The 16,794-nt window shown below is 50.9% G+C and overlaps 1 protein-coding gene across 1 annotated transcript in view; it reads right to left on the bottom strand.

Annotated features, from left to right (window-relative positions):
* Positions 1-2,824: 2,824 nt before the first annotated feature.
* The window catches only part of VWC2L (von Willebrand factor C domain containing 2 like), a 115,231-nt gene continuing 101,261 nt past the window's right edge, over positions 2,825-16,794 (bottom strand). Inside the window, exon 4 of the mRNA XM_048484846.1 lies at positions 2,825-5,107. Coding sequence (XP_048340803.1) covers positions 4,959-5,107 — 149 coding nt within the window. The 3' untranslated portion in view covers positions 2,825-4,958. The remainder of the gene's footprint in view (positions 5,108-16,794) is intronic.

Here is a 16,794-nt window from a genome sequence, read left to right on the forward strand (position 1 = left end):
GATGTGGGAGGAACTAGGGAGCGCTCTCTCTCTTCCCCACGGCAGGAAGGAAGCGTAACAAGTCAGCAGGTGCATTTGTCCAGTGGAGAGAGCGGCTTGGCTCCAGCACCTCTGAGAGCCAACCAGCCACCTGCAACACACCCATGAAGCTCTTTTGGGACTGCCCCACTCCCGAATGTCGGCAGCCAGGGGGTGCTTAAAGATTTCCCCACCAAGGCAAATTTCCTTGTACTTCCACTACTAGCATGAGGTGGAGAAGGCTGGTCTTGAATTCATCCCCCTGGCTTTCCACCAGCACAAAGTTTTTGAGATGGAGAAACTGTCATGCCAAGATTTGGGAGTGGAACAGTTAGAGCAGGACTTTATCCTGTACAGATAATAGACACAACAATTCCTGGGGGGAGGGGGAGGCTTCCCTGTGATGGGAAATGGGGGGGGGGAGTGACCCTCCAGTGCCACCACTGGCAGCTTGTGGGGATTGGGTTCTCACTGAGTTTGGGCTCCTCCATGTCTGGGAATCCTCTGTGCAGCTCTCGGTGTAGACATGATCCTTTGGAGGATCATGGCCACGTGCCCCTTTTTCTCCATCCTCCCCCTTCTCCCAGCAGGCCGCGATGCTTCTTCCATAAGGGACGGGCTGCTCTTCTTGCTGGTGCCTCGTCGTCGGGCATTTTCTTCTACGATTCCAGGGAATGAGAATATCCCCGGCTGTGCTGGTCTCAGTTCACTTATGTGAAGAAGAAGAAACACAGAAGGCATTTCTCAGAGAGTGGAAGTGCAGGATGTTTCTGCTCTTTGTGGGCATGAATAAATCAGGACGGGGGAGGCAGAAGGGAAAGCAACTCATGAATGTTTTACAAAAGCTCATTTGCGCATTCCAGACTCTGACAGCCAAGTGCTGACGGCCGCAGGCTGGTGTGTTGGGGCGGGATAGCCTGACCTGGGCCAGGTGCCCAGGGCCAAAGCAGACCAGCTGCAGTGCAGGACAAATGGCCAAGGGGGCCGTCCCCGCTGCATCTTCTGCCGTCAGCAGGAGCCTCCAGGAAGGAGGAGGGGCTCTTCAGGACACCTTCTTGCCCTGCCGCTGCCCCTTGACTCCAGCTGGGCGGTGATGCCCGGCCGTGACTTGGGTGCCCCTCTGTGCTGCCAGGCCTCTGAACAGGACAGCTGAAGTGGCTCCCGTGGAAGGTTTCTGATTCTGGGTTGGGAAATTCCTGGGTGAGAGCCTGGGCTGGGAGGGGTTTGGAGAGGGGGGTAGATCTCAGTGGTCTACAATGTCACAGAACCCACCTGTCATGAGCCAGGCCATGGGCACTGACCTGGACACTGGGGACTCTGACGTAGGACCTGAAGACACGGTGGAGGCAGACCGGGCTGCTCATGAGGAAATGGAGACAGCAGAGCCAGCTCCAAGCTCTTCCCTACAAGTCAAGGCAGAGCCTGATGCCACTCAGCTGGGAGAGCCATCAGAAGCCTCAGAGGAGCAAAGCAGACAGCGGCTACAGCTGCAGAGTCAAAGGAGAAGTGCTGGCACTGCCGCTAGGTGTGGCAGAAAACTCTGCGAAATGGAGGCATCTGCCTCTGAGGAGGATCCCAGCCTCATGAGCCAGGACTCCCTCTATAAACCCTGCCTGGGTGCAACAAGTGCACTTCCTGGTAAGCTCCATGTGCCCCGTGGTCTTCCTTCAGCTCTCAGCCCGCCTTGCCTGACCTCCTGCCTGTCCCCTGACCCTGCACTGCCTTGACTCCAGACTGGTTTTGACTACACATTTGCCTGCTGCCTGCCCTGACTCCAGACTAATTGACCACGCCTCGTGTTCTGCCCACCTTGACTCTGGCTTGCCTGGCCACGCTCTAGCTCCTGCCTGCAGCACACCACCCTCGAAAGCAGCCATTTTCTGCAGAGGAACCAATCTCTTTAGTGTGGAAATCTGTTTCAACTCTGGGAGACCTCCAGCCCCCCCCCCCCCCCGAGGATCCCATGTGAGTAGAAATATAGAGGTCTGTGGTAGAGAAGAATGGCAACTGCACTGATTTTACTTTTCATCCTGTGATGTTTGGGCCAGGTCTCAGTCACTGCACCTTATTCATTCTTGGGCTCTCTTGGGTGGTTGTATGGAGCTGTTGGGGGGGGGGGGGGCTCAAGTCAAACTGGTTTTGTTGGCCGGATCTCCACTTTTGCTTCTGCTGCAGCACCCCCAGAGTAGCTGATTTGCACCACTGCTTTGTAACTTTTGATTTTGAAACGACAGGTCCTCTCAGTGGGTCAAGAGCTGAACAAAAATAGGTTAGGGATGGACTTTGGAGTGGAGAAGGCTTATCAGATCTCCGTGCTGGTTTCTTGACAAAGCACAATGGAAAAGACCAGGAAAAGGCTTAATGGTCACATTACTTTACTGGCCTGCATCTTACCATGCAGTTCTTCTAGTGGAAGGACATTTTGGCTTGCTGAAGCAGGGACGGTGATTTCTACCACTGATTGCCCCCTCCCACCCCATGGCTGAGAGTCCACTGCCGCTTCCGCCCCAGCAACAAAGGGAAGGGAGCCAGTCCTGGTCTGCAAAGTCCCCCTCAGACGCCTTGAGAAGCCAGGCCCTTGGCCCTTGAGACTTCTTGGCAGAGGCGTATGGGGGGGAAATGGTGCCCAGAGGCAGCCATTCTCCAGGTGCCCTCCTGCTAAGCCTGGGGGTGTGGCTTAGGGGGGTGGGGCCCCGCCCCTAAACCTCACCTCCTTCCTGGTCCCTTCCTGGCTCCCAGCTGGCAGCCAGTGCCCCGCCCCCGAGCCCCACCCCCGTGCTTATCAAAGTAAGGAGACAAGGACGGAGCCTTGCAGTTGCATCTGCTCTCCCCACAGGGGAGGGCAGAAGGGACTGCCGGCTGCCAGCTGGGAGCCGGGGGGAGGCTTGGGGGGATGGTGTCCTTGAGCTTCCTTGGCCCTGCTCACATCGATGACGACATGGGTGGGGCCAAGGGCGCCCAAAGTTGACGAGGCAGTAGGACTTCCTGCTGCCTTGCTGTCTTCCTGGTCACGTGGGGGGCCAATGTTGCCCCCCCCCCATGATCAGATTAGTGGTGCCTGGGGACAGAGGGTACCCTCGTCCCTGTGCAGATAAGCCACTGCTTCTCTGGGCCATTAGTGACAGCTGTTCCTATTGCTGCCTGCACTGGAGGCATTCTCTGGCTTGGCTGCCCTGGGAGGTCTGGAGGGGGGTTTGCGTGACGGGGTTGGCATCCTTTCCCCTCCCACCCCTATTCTATGGTCATTTTAATAGTAGCCTCATGTATTTCCTTAGACAGAATTTCCTAATGGAGTTTTCTGCCTCACTGGTCGATAAAGTTACTTGGGCAGGAAGGTTTTACTGCAGACGGAGAAACCCAGGAAGAGCGGGTTCCCAGAGGGTAAAAACCGGGCTCCTCTGGTATGTTCTTTGCTCTTGATCTGACTTGCACCCAGGATCTTACACATACAATTGGAAGAACAATTTTAAAATTGCACACTTTAGATCATGATAGTGTTTGGTGGCTGGGGGGAAAGACATGGAAGCAGAAGGAGACAGAACTGCTTCGGAACTTTAAAGAATTGGACCGAAGGCTCCTCTACGTAAGATATCTCTGAGGAAGATGACTTGGATTATCCCTAAGCAGAGATGCCTCCTAAAAATATCTGATGGTGCAGGGAGTAATGTTGGAGAGCTTGGAGCTGTGACTTCTCAGTTAAGACCTCAGTTAATTTAGTTCCCAAAGGATTATTCCAGTGGCTGCACTGAGCTCAGCTCCCCACACACAACAGCTGGCCAGCTGCAGGCATGACGCCCCCACTGCCAGAAAGGGCAGAAAATAACATCTGAGCTCCAGCAGGAACAGACTCGGCCGTGCGGTTTCAGCTGTCAAGGCTGGTCAGATAGAACTTCCCACTGAAGTTCACCCCCTCAGAAATAGAAAATAGAAAATAGTTGGGCCAAACTATTTGTATACATACAGCTGTTATCCCCCTAAGGTCTGTCTGTTTCTAGGCTGGGATCGGATGCCTTGGAGCCTGGCGGGAGAGGGGGTGGAGGGAGGTCCATTTTCCGCCCACCTCAGACCACTTGCCTCGGCCCCTTACGCAGCCCCTGCAGGCTTAGCAGCAAAGCAGAGGCTGGGCAGTGCAGAAGGCCCCACCTGCCAAGGGCAGCCCCTCCCCGCCCCCTTCTCCCTTGCAAAACCTACAGGGGGAAAAAGGGAGTGGAGGAAAGAAAGAACCCGATTGGAACGGGGTGGGGGGGTGGGGGGGGAGAGGGATCTGATGTGTGCTGGGGGTGGGCTCTCTCCTGAAGCACTGGCTTTCTCAGGCTCAACAGTCCATTCCCAAGGCTGGGGAGGTTCACTCTGCCCCACTGCCTGATTCTTTAGCCTGCTAGTTGAGGGTGCAGCCGTCGTGACGAAGGTGCCCGTGTCTTCTACTCAGTAGGGTCCCCACGTGGTGGAGAAAGCATAGCCTATACAGATGGCTCGCAGGGGCCCCCACCACTGGGACCTCCATCGCATTCTTCTGGAAGGTGTTTTCCTCTCCTGGCTCTGCGCCCTCTCCCATGGATCAACCAAGCGTCCTTTCTCAGCTCCCCTCCTTTCGCTCGCACGTCCCAAATACCCTGGCTCCGAGAAAAAGAAACACACACACGAGGTATTCATGACGACTGATGTGATGAGCTCCCGCTTTGTGGGTGGGGTGGGGGAGCCACCCGAGAAGGCCATATGGCGGGTTGTTCCTTCCCTAAACCCACACGTCCGTCTGCACCGTCAAAGCAGGTTAGATGAATCACTGCAGGCCTTCTCTTGGCTAGAGAGAACAAACATGCCTGCTAGTCACATGTCCAGTCCTGTTGACTCTAAAAGGTTTTTGCTGGTGACCCTATTGCAGCTGGCAAGAAGTCCAACACGTGCCACACAGAAGCCAGGACCCGGACCACGCTTTGGCCCTACGCCGCCGGCTTGCCCTGGCACTCTCGTTTGGAGCACTGAGCGGGTTTCCACCAGTCCCCGTTGTGACAGTGACAGATGTTGCATTCATCCACTTTCACTTCGATGCCAGCCGGGATGATGATCGTTCCTGCAAAGCAGTTTGGACCTGGAAATGTACACACACAAATAAATTAAACAGGGAAGCAAACGGACCAACATGAGCTTGTTTACACAAGACCCGATCCAGCCAAAATTAAATCCTCCTCAAGTCTGACTCCTTAAAGCCATGGTGGCGAACCTTTGGCTCTCCAATTGGCCATGCTGGCAGGGGCTGATGGGAATTGTAGTCCATAACATCTGGAGTGCCAAAGGTTCGCCACCACTGCCTTAAAGCATGTGCGGAACCCTTTGGGAAGTCCTGGCCTCAAGAGACTCACTTTGGCTGGATTGGACCCACTGAGCTGTGTAAGCACCCCCTCCATTATGCTCTGTGGCTGGCTTGTTCTTGCCACTAGGCAAATGTGCCCATACACAAGTCTTTTATTTCTTTCTTTATTGGAACATTTACAGCCTGTCTTTTCCTGAGGTTCCAGGGGAATGGCCACTTTCGCCCACAGGCTGCACTGCCGCAGAGTCCAGGGAACCACTTGGGGACCTGCCACGAGCAAAGGAGCCTTTGGGGGCAGGTGACGCCCTCACCATCCGTGGAGACGGAGGCCGTGACTAGCGTGCCAGCCCCTCCCAAAGCCAGTGCACTTCCCTCTGGAAGAAGTCAGCAGTGGAGGGGGGGGGGGAGGGAGTCCATCAGCAAAACTCCGCAATAAAGACAGAAACATCTGGAGGGAGAAGCTGAGCTGCCACCTCAGCAGACAGCTGGCTTCCAACTGCATTAATCGAATGCTGCTCTTTTGGGGGGGGGGCTGCATGTCAGCGATGGAGATGATCCTCCTTTCTAGCTTTCATTCCGCATTCAGCAAGGAGGGTTAATTTGGCAGGAATGAAAAGACTCCTGTGAGGAAATGCCACGAATTGGGACTCCCAGAGGCAAGAGCCACACCCTTCCCTGCCCTCCACCCGTCACCACTGTGTGCCATTAACAGTGAATGGGGAAGGGGGTCCTTTCCGGACACTCCCCTGGGGTTAAGCGAGGCCCGGGGCCGAGGGTCTGCTTCTCTAATCGTTCTGTATGTGTGTGAGAAGTCCAGACTCGGCCCACCTGTGAGGTGTGGCAGGCAGCGCAGGGCTGAGAATCTGGGCCAGATTCCCCCCCCCCCCCAATGGGGCAAACACGAGGTCCCTGGGGCTGTTTCAGGCCAGGCCAATGGTGCAGCGGGGAAGACCAAGGCCTGATCCCCCTCCAAAGTGGAGGTTTGATCCAAAGGCCTTGTGGAGGCCATGCATTTTCCCTCAGGATTTTTTCCTTTCTCAAAAGCAGATTTCAGGTCCTGAGCATCACATGTAGGAGGGGAGAGTGGAAGCCAAGCGGGAATCTCTCGCTGAGAGCAAAGTGCCTTTTTTTTCCTGGAGGTGGATATACATTTCAGATCGTCCCACTGTCTCAATAAACCCCAGGTGAACTTCGTCTCACCTTTCTAGCTGCTCTTCTAGCCTTTGAGTAATGGATGACCGCTGCTTCCCACAGCAATCCTTTGAAACCAATACAGCCACTGTGGTGTAGTGATTAAGATCCAGAGAACCGAATTCAATCCCCCTCTCCTTGACATGAGCAGCGGACTCTTATATGGTGGACTGGATTTGTTTCCCCACTCCTCCACAAGCAGCCTACTGGGTGACCTTGGGCCAGTCACAGTTCTCTCAGAACTCTCTCAGCCCCACTTGCTTCACAAGATGTCTGTTACGGGGGAGGAGTTTGTAAGCTGCTTTAAGAGTCATTAAAGGTTGGAAAAAGCAGGGTATAAATTCAGCTCTTCTCTTCTACATGAGGAATGATTTGAACCTTGAACGGGACTTATAGATAGGACTCAAAGGGTTGCCACTGGAAACCAACTGTCATCAGTGTGGGACCTATCTTGTGGTGTTCCACACAGGGCACAGTTCTATTCCCTATACTTTTCAACTCTATGTAAAGCCCCAAATGAAATCATTCACAATTTTGGTTGTCAGCAGTGGTGTATTTGCCTAGGGACGAGGGGTACCCTCTGTCCTCAGGCGCCACTAACCGGTCACATGGGGGGGGCACAAAATCCCCCCACATGACCAGGAACACGGCAAGGCAGCAAGAAGTCCTGCTGCCTTGTCATCTTCGGGCACCCTCGACCCCACTCATATCATCATTGACATGGGCAGGGTCTAGGGCGCCCAGCTGCTGCCCCCTCACTCTGCAGCCAGCAGTCTCTTCTGTCCTCCCGTCCGGGGAGGCCAGAAGTGACTGCCTTCCCCCGGCCTCTGAGACTTGCTTTTGTAAACACTGAGGCTGGGGGTGGGGCTTGGGGGTGGGGCCATGCCACAGGGGTGTGGCAGGAGTGTGGACCCCCCTGAGCCCTGCCTCAGTGCTTATAAAAGCAGCTCTTGGTGGCCGAGGGACGGCAGTCGACTCTGGCCTCCCCAGAGGGGAGGGCAGAAGGGACTGCCAGCTGCCGGCTGTTAGTCCAGCCAGGAGCAAGGGATGATGGCAGCCGGGGGGGGGGGGGAGCCCCGCCCACCAGGCACGTGGAGGGGGTGTCCAGAGACAATTTGTCTCTGGGCACCATTTCCCAATGATACGCCTCTGGCTGTCAGCAATGCAGTAATGATACCCAGCTCTATATACATGAGGAATGATTTGAACCTTGTCAACTAAATCTCAACTATATATTATCTCAATTATATATTATCAACTAAATCTCCTGGTGATGCAGTAGGGTCCTAAGCAGCTGCTTGGCTGACTAAAAGTGGACACATTGGAACTAAACTCTGAAAAGACAGAGGTAATGCTGGCTGGGAAAGTGGAGGTCTTGAAGGACCTTGATCTCCACATTTATGAGGCTCAACTGAAGCCAAAGCTGCAAAAAATGCTCTCTCCCAGTTCAGTCTAGCAGCTCATCAGATGGCCCCTTACCTTGATGCAGCTGATCTGGCCACCTGGATCCATGTCACAGTATCATGAAGAACAGACTACCGTACTTTGCCCTGGTCTCCCATGAAAATCAAATTGCAAACTGCAGCTGGTGCAGAATGCCGCCACTTGGCTACCATCGGAAGCTAGATGGAAGCACTCCCATCTCGTACTCCCATTCTGGAGATGCTCCATAGCTGCCCATTTATTACAGGGGTTCAATTTAAGGAATTGGCTCTCAGACACTGGCGTAATGCCCATTGGGCAAGGTGGGCAGCTGCCCAAGGCATCACCTTGTGGGGGGCATCAAAATGCTGGGTTCGTTTTTGGGTATTTTAGTGGTTTTCATTTCTTGGCCGGCAGGGGGCGCAGGTTTTAGGCTAGCGGCACCAAAATTTCAGCGTATCATCAGGGGACTGTCCTTATGCTACCCTCAAGTTTGGTGAGGTTTGGTTCAGGGGGGGGAGTCCAAAGTTATGGACTCCCAAGAGAGTGCCCCTATCCCCATTGTTGTTTCAATATAGGAGCTAATAGGAGATGGGGGCTACAGTTTTGAGGGTCCATAACTTTGGCCCCCCTGAACCAAACTGCACCAAACTTGGGGGGTATCATTAGGGCAGTCCCCTGATGATACCCTGAAAGTTTTGAGACTGTGCCTTCAGAAATGTGCCCCAAGCTCTGCACAACCCCCATTGACAAGCAATGCAGAAAACTCAAAAGCAGAACAAAGATTCTTTGGCAAATTTCTAGGATGTTCCTGCAAAGGGGTGCATTTTTTGGATGTATCAGCACCAAAATTTCAGGGTATCATCTGGAGATGATGGCACCCCCCCCCCCAGTTTGGTGCAGTTTGGTTCAGGGGGGCCAAAGTTATGGACCAGCCCTCCAAATCTGTAGCCCCCATATCCTATTAGCTCCCATTGGAAACAATGGGGGATGGGGCACCCCCTTTGGGAGTCCATAACTTTGGACTCCTTGAACCAAACCTCACCAAACTTGGGGAGTAGCATAAGGACAGTCTCCTGATGATATGCTGAAATTTTGGTGCTGATATGTCTAAAAATGCACCCCCTGCAGGCACCAATGTCCTGGTGCAAAAAGAAATTTGGTCGTGGTGGAGTGGCCGCCCATGGGGGGGGGGGGGGCATCCAACTCAGGTTTTGCCCAGGGCTACAGTTTGCCCAGGGCTGCCTCGTTACGCCCCTGCTCTCAGATACAAAGCCCTTCATGGTTTTTGTCCCTCTTATCTGCTTGACTTCCCTTGTTCTCCACCAGGCCAACTTCACTCATCTGAGCAGGGTCCTCTGTAGCTGCCAACCTGCCCAAATGGGCAAAATTGAGAGCTGCCCGTACATCTTGGCCAGGCCCAGCCAAGGAGGGAAGAGGGAGGGGTGTGTGGGGTGATTTCTGCCCCCCACGTGACTGAACAGGGGCGTTTGTCCCCACGTGACCTTGTCCACTGTGCCTCCCCCCTTATGGTGTGTGTCTTGCCTGAGGAGGCCAGGAAGGCTCCAACTCAGGAAGGCTCTATAGCTGCATTATTCCAGTGGCCTTTGTGCACAGGTCATAGGGTAGCACAGTACAAAATGCTTTACCAACTGACTTGGATAAATGATTAGCGACTGTGGTAGGATCCTATTGCAGTGGTGGCGAACCTTTGGCACTCCAGATGTTATGGACTACAATTCCCATCAGCCCCTTCCAGCATGGCCAATTGGCCATGCTGGAAGAGAACTTGATAGTAATAGTATGATCCATAACCTGTAGCCTCTAATGTCCTCCACTACTGTCTAATGATGTTACATTTGCACCATTTCATATGTTGTACTATTAGCTATGCTAATAGTTCAGTTCTGTCTTTTAGACTTCTTGTTGGTTCCTGACTTCTACAGTCCTAGTGCATTGTTACTGAATGTCCCATTCTGTCAATTGCACTGACTGCACAATCCACCTTGAATCCCTGTGGGAAAGGTGGACTATAAATAATGTAAATAAAATAAAATAAAAATATTTGGCACTGTCAATCCTCCTGCAGAAGAAATACCCACAACTCGAGAAGTGAGCAGCTCCATTTCAGGGCAGAATCTTGGATTTCTGGCTGCAGAATACTGATTTATGGTCCACGTCCCACAGTCCATCTGAGTGGTCTTCCCTCTCAGGAAAAAATGTTTCTTTCCTTCAAAAAGACATTAATCGCTGACACATGTGGACCATCTGTATGGACTGCAGCTTCCCTCCCAATGCGACTACCTCCCTTGGATGCGAGGACTGCGTTGGCTTCCCTGCTTATGTCAAAGGGCCCGGTTCTCTCAAAATCAGCTTGAGGCGGCAAAAAATGGCCTTTCTTGGTGCACCTCCGGTTTTCTTTCATTCTGGGTCTTGAGCATGTTATTTGAGAACAATAAATTATGTATGGCAAAAATGATTTATTCATACTCCAAGCAAGATTTATTATGGCTTTTATTTTGAAAAAAGATTTCTCTCATCCTTCCCCTCCCCCAATTTCTACTTATTTATGAGAAAATATCAAAACCAAATCTCTTCTGAAGTCCACAGGCATTCTGCTCTCCAGTTCATGAATATCTTGCTGCAAACAATGACTCACTTGTGACTGTGAACGCCTGCATGTTCATCGCTACCTCTTACCTGCCTCACATTCTGGCTGTGCCTTAAGCCGTATCACACCTGGAAGGTAAATCAAAAGCAGCATTTTGGAAAGCATTGTGTGCTGAAGAGGAGAGAGATAGGCCTTCTGGGACACTGCGCTGCTGTTCTCAGACCATTTGAAGACTCACCCAAGAGCTTATCATCAGGTCAGATCTCGGTTCAAATCCCTTTTCTGGGAGATTTTGGGCAGTCACTCCTTCAGGTTTGTTGAGTGGATAAAATGCAGGAGAAGAGAACACTGTTGCAAGCTACTTTAGATTCCCCACTGGGGAGAAGAGCAGGGCATACACGTCCAAATAAATAAAGTTCTAGGCCTCCGCACCATAAGGGCATCCATTTCTGGAGCATTATGCTGGGTTTGGATCCAGACACCACCACCCCTCCCGCCCCCATCTGTGAGTGGAAAAGCGCTCCCACAGTCTTGCCATTCCAGCCAATGGTCCTTCCCTCTGCAGATTTCATATCCCCTTCCTCTATCATTCCTGACCCTCCTGAGGGGAGTTTCAAGGAAGGCAAGAGGAAGGGAAAGGCAGACATATCCGTGGTATGAACAGCCCGTTTTCTTGTTTCAAACATTGTTTTTCTTTATTTGCCTTATAAGATTTTCCTTAATTTTTCTTTCCACAGCAAGTAGGAAATACAGCCAGGTGGTCCCCGACCCCTTCCTGTCCTTGGCCTGTTATTGGGCCATGCCAGATGGCTGCTGGAGAACTTTATAGGGAACTGGACCACTGGCCTTGTGACCAGTATAAGCCAAGTAAGAAGGCTATCCAAGAGATGAGCAAGAGCCCTTCTCCATCTGACGTTGCTGAGAGAAGTTTGGTCCGATCACTTTGAAATGCAAGGGGGCCACCTCAAGCTTTTCATCTGATCTTGGGAGCAGCAGAAGAGTTTGTGAGTTGTTGATACGGCACTTTCCTTGTGTCATTCTTTATCACTTGGATCACACATCCGGAAACAGGCTATGGCTTTAAGTTACGCCATGGCCAAATGCTGATGTTTATAAACTGTCAGGTTGATTGATCCAGAGAGGACCCTTTCCCTTGACTCCCTTCCCACAAGGGTCTGGCTTCCTACAGTTGTGGAATTGGCATTTAAACTATGTGCTGGCAGAGCAGAAGTAAAAATCACGGGAGCTTGGTCAAAGAGAAGTAACACACGGGAGGAGGGTGAGCAAGACAGAAAGAGTAAAGACAGAGTTAGAGAGGCAGAGATAGTCAAAGAAATCGAACTCTCTAAAGGGGGAGGGGTCTTCTCTTACTTCATGGTGGGCTCCAGGGGTGAAAAGAGTTTAGACTACTGGGAAGGACAATGGCAAGCTATTCAGTTGTGTGACGCCAAAAGAAAGCGGTTCCGTTATTGATTGTCAGCTTCTCTTGTTGCTCAGCAAAGCCTTGTATGCTATTTGTAGCTCAGCCAATAATCAAGGCACATGCAAATAATAATGTTATTTAAAAGGCTGCTAGATGTGATGGAAACACAACAGAGTCCTTTGCTGCCACAAGAGCATTTTATTGAATGAAAACTTAAGCATTGTTCTACAAATGCAAACACAGTAACTGTGGGTCGCTACACTGCTGGTCTTTTTTTTTTTTTTGTAGTGATGGTGAAGAAGCCCTGCCAGGAATTCTTTGAGACAATCTAGCGGGAGATTAGCATAGGGAAAGAAAACAGAATTCTTTAAAAACAATTCAGTGGAGCGATGCAGCAAAGTATGCTAGAAGTCCTAATCCTTTTAGCAGGAGGAACTCTGCCAGATTTGTGGGTGGCAGTGGTTATGGCCTGGCAGGGTATTCTTCCAGGAGAAGCAAGGCTGTGGTTCAGCTCAAGAGGCACCTTTTATGAAGGATAAAGTCTTCCCTGCACTTATTGTCTTGTTGCCCTAAACCAAGGCATTGATGCATGTTGTTTTCCTTCCTTCTTTCCCCTGTTCGACAATTGCAGCCCAATTGCTGTATATGTCCTGCTAGGGGTCTTTGCTGTAAGATTCAAAGATTATCACAAATATTATCACTCACTGATTGCCTGATAATTGTCCAATTTTGTAATTGCTTACTGATTGAACATTTTAATCACACTTGTAATCTGTCTTTGGTAAAGAACATAAGAACAGCCCTGCTGCATCAGACCAGAGCCCATCAAGTCCGCAGTATGTTCACACCGTGGCCAACCAGCTGCCTCAAGAAAGCCAGCATGGTATAGTGGTTAACAGCAGGTAGATTCTAATCTGGAGAACTGGGTTTGATTCCCCACTCCTCCACCTGAGTGGCAGAGTCTTATCTGGTGAACCAGATGTATTTCCACACTCCTACATTCCTGCTGGGTGGCTTTGGGCTAGTCACAGTTCTTCGGAACTCTCTCAGCCCCACCTGCCTCACAAGGTGTCTGTTGTGGGGAGAGGAAGGGAAAGGAGCTTGTAAACCACCTTGAGTCTCCTTACAGGAGAGAAATGTGGGGTATAAATCCAAACTCCTCCTCCTCTTCTTTGAGGAAGCCCACAAGCAAAGCGACTGCAGCACCGTTTCCTTGCCTGTCTGCCGCAGCACCTGATATAACCGGCCTGCTCCTCTGATGCTGAGTTCCAGTGAGAAAGCTGGACTACAAACAAAAATAATAAATTGATCCATCAATCCAGCTAATATCATTTATTAGAACCAAACAAATGATGCAGAATAGTTTGGAAGGTTTCAAGTTCTTCAGAACTCTTCTTCAGGCAGAATCTTGATTCTAATAAAAGCTGGATTGTGGTCTTGGTTTTCAGTTTTGCATCTTAAAAACAATATTCCTGGTCTACCTTCTACAATAAATAAATATTTTTTTCAAATATAAGCCCATTCCAAGCTTCGGCCATTCCTACCGTTTGATCAATTGAAGCGAGCCGTGACCACTGTGCCAGAGTTTGAATTCACATTCCATTTCTTCCTGGGGAAGAAGAATTCTCTGGCTGGTGTCCTCTCCTGGTTGCTGCCACCTCCAGTTCAGGAAGAGCCACGAACTGCTTCCTGTGTTTACTGTGTTCACCCTCACTCGTTTGGGGCTGGCTGTTACCACCCGCAGTCAGACTAAAGGGGTTCAGGCAGGGACATAGCTAGGGAAAACGGAGCTTGGGGCAGACTCCGGGTTTTCCGCCTCCCTCCCACAATGGGCCCTGCGCCACCACCCCATGCCCCACTTACCTTAGCTGGCAGCAGAGCCTGGCAGGGTGAGGTGAGGGGGGAAGGAGGAGGGGGTGGGGGTGATTTTCTGCCCCCCATGTAACCCCAAAGGCATCCGCCCGTGGCGCCTGTCCTCACCCCACCCAGTGGTAGCTATGCCACTGGGTTCAGGGGAAGAGGCTGAGGTGGTCACTGACCCAGAGTTGGCGTCCTGCAAGGATGGATTTGGTGGCAGCACTGCAGATTGTACGTTCCCTCAGTTCTCTGGCCGAAAGTCTTGCAGGGTTGCCACAATGTTAAGGCAGCAGGTCATTTTGGGTTTGTGAAGACTCTGCACCCGATGTGACGGCAGTTTTGGTGGCACACGCTGCGTAAAGATGTGGCAGCCGATGTGGAGGGGCGTGCTGTGGGTGCCATGGCAAAGACTCTAGAAACGCCAGAGGCCCCCTGGCAGGTCATCTCCATGGACTTAATACCTGGCTTGCCCGCCACTAAAGTGACTAAAGTCACTCGTGACTAAAATGTGGACTTTTCCCCCTAAAATCATCTGCTGTCCTCTTTTGCTAACTCAAGAGCTGAGGAGACGTCTTCTTTTCCCAGTCCAACCATTAAAGTCTGTTAACAGTTTCCGCCATTGCTGGCTCCTGACATTTTGTGCTGCAGGGATTCTCCCTGCGCACAACTATTTGGTGAAGGTTACCATGGACATTTGCGCTGCAGGCTCCAATCCTGGGTGCCTTTTCAGCTCGAAAAGTACATGACTGCATTCTGCCCATCCTGCCAATTCTGGCAATATATAGTGTTCCCATTTTTATTTTCAATGAACTACACAGACATGGTATGAAAATTGGCCGTGCTTCTGCAATTGTGTCTGCATAGCTTCAAAGACAGTTCATTGAAAATAAAAAGGGGAAATTTTACATTGCTGGAGTTGACAGGACAAGCTGAGTACAGCCATTTACTTCCCAGGCCGAAAAGATGCCCAGAATCGGAGACTGCAGAGCAAACCTTCATCACATAACTATGCGCACAGAGAATTCCTGCAGCACAAAATGTCAGGCAACCAGCAGCGGAGGAAACCGTCGAGAGGCTGTAACAGTTTCTCCTCTGATGCCTTTTTTGTCCATGCTGTTTTGGACAAAAAAATAGGAAGAGGCTATTGTGGCAGAGTCTTATTTGTGTTGTGCCTAATGGACCGATGTCTATGATGGACAACTTCCTCGTCAGCTGCCCTGAGCCCATTTAGGGAAGGGCAGCCTAGAAGACAAACAAACAAACAAGTAAACAAACAACACAAAGCAAATAAGCCCGTTCCTGGTGCACTGATAGATCAAACTTGGCTCAAGCAGATCAGAATATAGTAAGTCATCTGATATATAACTTCCGCTCCCGCCCGCCCACCCCCTTCCTCTCTCTCATTGCCACTGCTTTTGGCAGGAGAGATCTGCCACCATGGTTTCCCCATTGCCCTTCCCGTTCCCTTTCAGCAGCCAAACAAGTCAGGCAGTAGAGAGCCCTCCAATCTGTCCGGGAGTTCGTTTGTCACCAAGGCAGGTCGGATCTAATTTCACAGACTAGCTATTCCATTTGCTCTTCTCATATCCTTTTTGAATTCTGGGGCCCACTCGGATCCTAGATTCCAGTCCTCTTGTATGCCTGGCAGGTTCATTCTTTAGGTATAGAAAAAGCTCAGAGTGATGAACAGAACTGGAATTTTTGTCATTTATAGCTCTGTTATGTCCTTAACCTAGAGGGGGTCATCAGTTAATTGATTCTGCTGCTTCACGCAGGCCTTTTGTGACTGAATACTCAGTGTTTTATTAACAGAGTGGGTCTTGGGGCTTCTGCAAACCCCCCCCCCCCAATTTGCTCTATCTAAAGCAGGGGACTTTTAGGGGTATAAATCAAAATACAAATACAAATAGAATGGCTGGAATGCAGCCAAAAAGGTCTGCGGTCCTGGAAAGGAACAAAGTTGTGAGCACAAAACAGGAAACAATCTCTATATTACTATTATACCCATTTGTGATTGTTGAAACTGGGAGCAAGCAACACATTTTTCTTAGTCTGACATTTTGAGGGGCTCTTTCTTTTAAGCAAAGCACCCCTTTGTTCCAGGCAGTTCTTGCTAATGTGACTATTTTTTTAAAAAAAGCAGCGGGTCCTGTGGCTGTCTCCACATGAGGATCAGGAAAGAAAAAATGTTTTTACAGTACTAGGTGGAAAATGCCATTTACAGGTTACTTTGAGCTACTGCACACAATCATACAAAGGGGACGGCAAACTCAGATGAATGCAAACACTCGCTAACAGGCCCATTCTAAACCACTCCCTCAATTTGCTATTCTACCCATTGTCCACAATCCCCAATGCCCACCTGAACCACTCAGGGGACCCCAACCCTTATCCTCATTTTGAACTCATCCCATGCAAGTCTCCCTACTCCCCAGTCCAAGAGAGCCATAAAGCGTTCTAGCACCTCCTTCTCTTCACCCACCCCCACCTAATTTACCCGCTGTGGCAGAATATCCCCTCTGTCCTGTGAATGCTGCTCCATTCAACCCTCTGAGGCCACTGGTCACCACCAGCTGCCAGAGGCTTCACTGCTGTCCTGGCCTGCCCCAGCTGTTGGAGGAGCTTTCTCTCGTTCTTTTGGAATTGGTGCCACCAACTTGTCACTTTCAGAGTTATCTGTCAGAGACTCAGCACTGCCAGCTCTCCTTTCTCTGTTGGCTCCACGAGGCTCCACCTCGTGCCTGAGTTTCCTGGTGACCTCACAGGTGGCTTACCCTCTGGCACACTCCTGGGAAAATACTTATTTTGTCACTTCACTGTCCCTTTGCCCCTGGTGCCCATTTTGAGTAGCATATTTGAATGGCAGAGGTACAGTGAACAACTGCCAGTATTGCAAATAGTTTTTAAAAATTAGAAGTTCCACACACATACTCTCTACACAGCAACAGATTGAGTATGGAA

Source organism: Sphaerodactylus townsendi, linkage group LG02, assembly GCF_021028975.2.
Source record: "Sphaerodactylus townsendi isolate TG3544 linkage group LG02, MPM_Stown_v2.3, whole genome shotgun sequence".
NCBI lineage: Eukaryota > Metazoa > Chordata > Lepidosauria > Squamata > Sphaerodactylidae > Sphaerodactylus > Sphaerodactylus townsendi.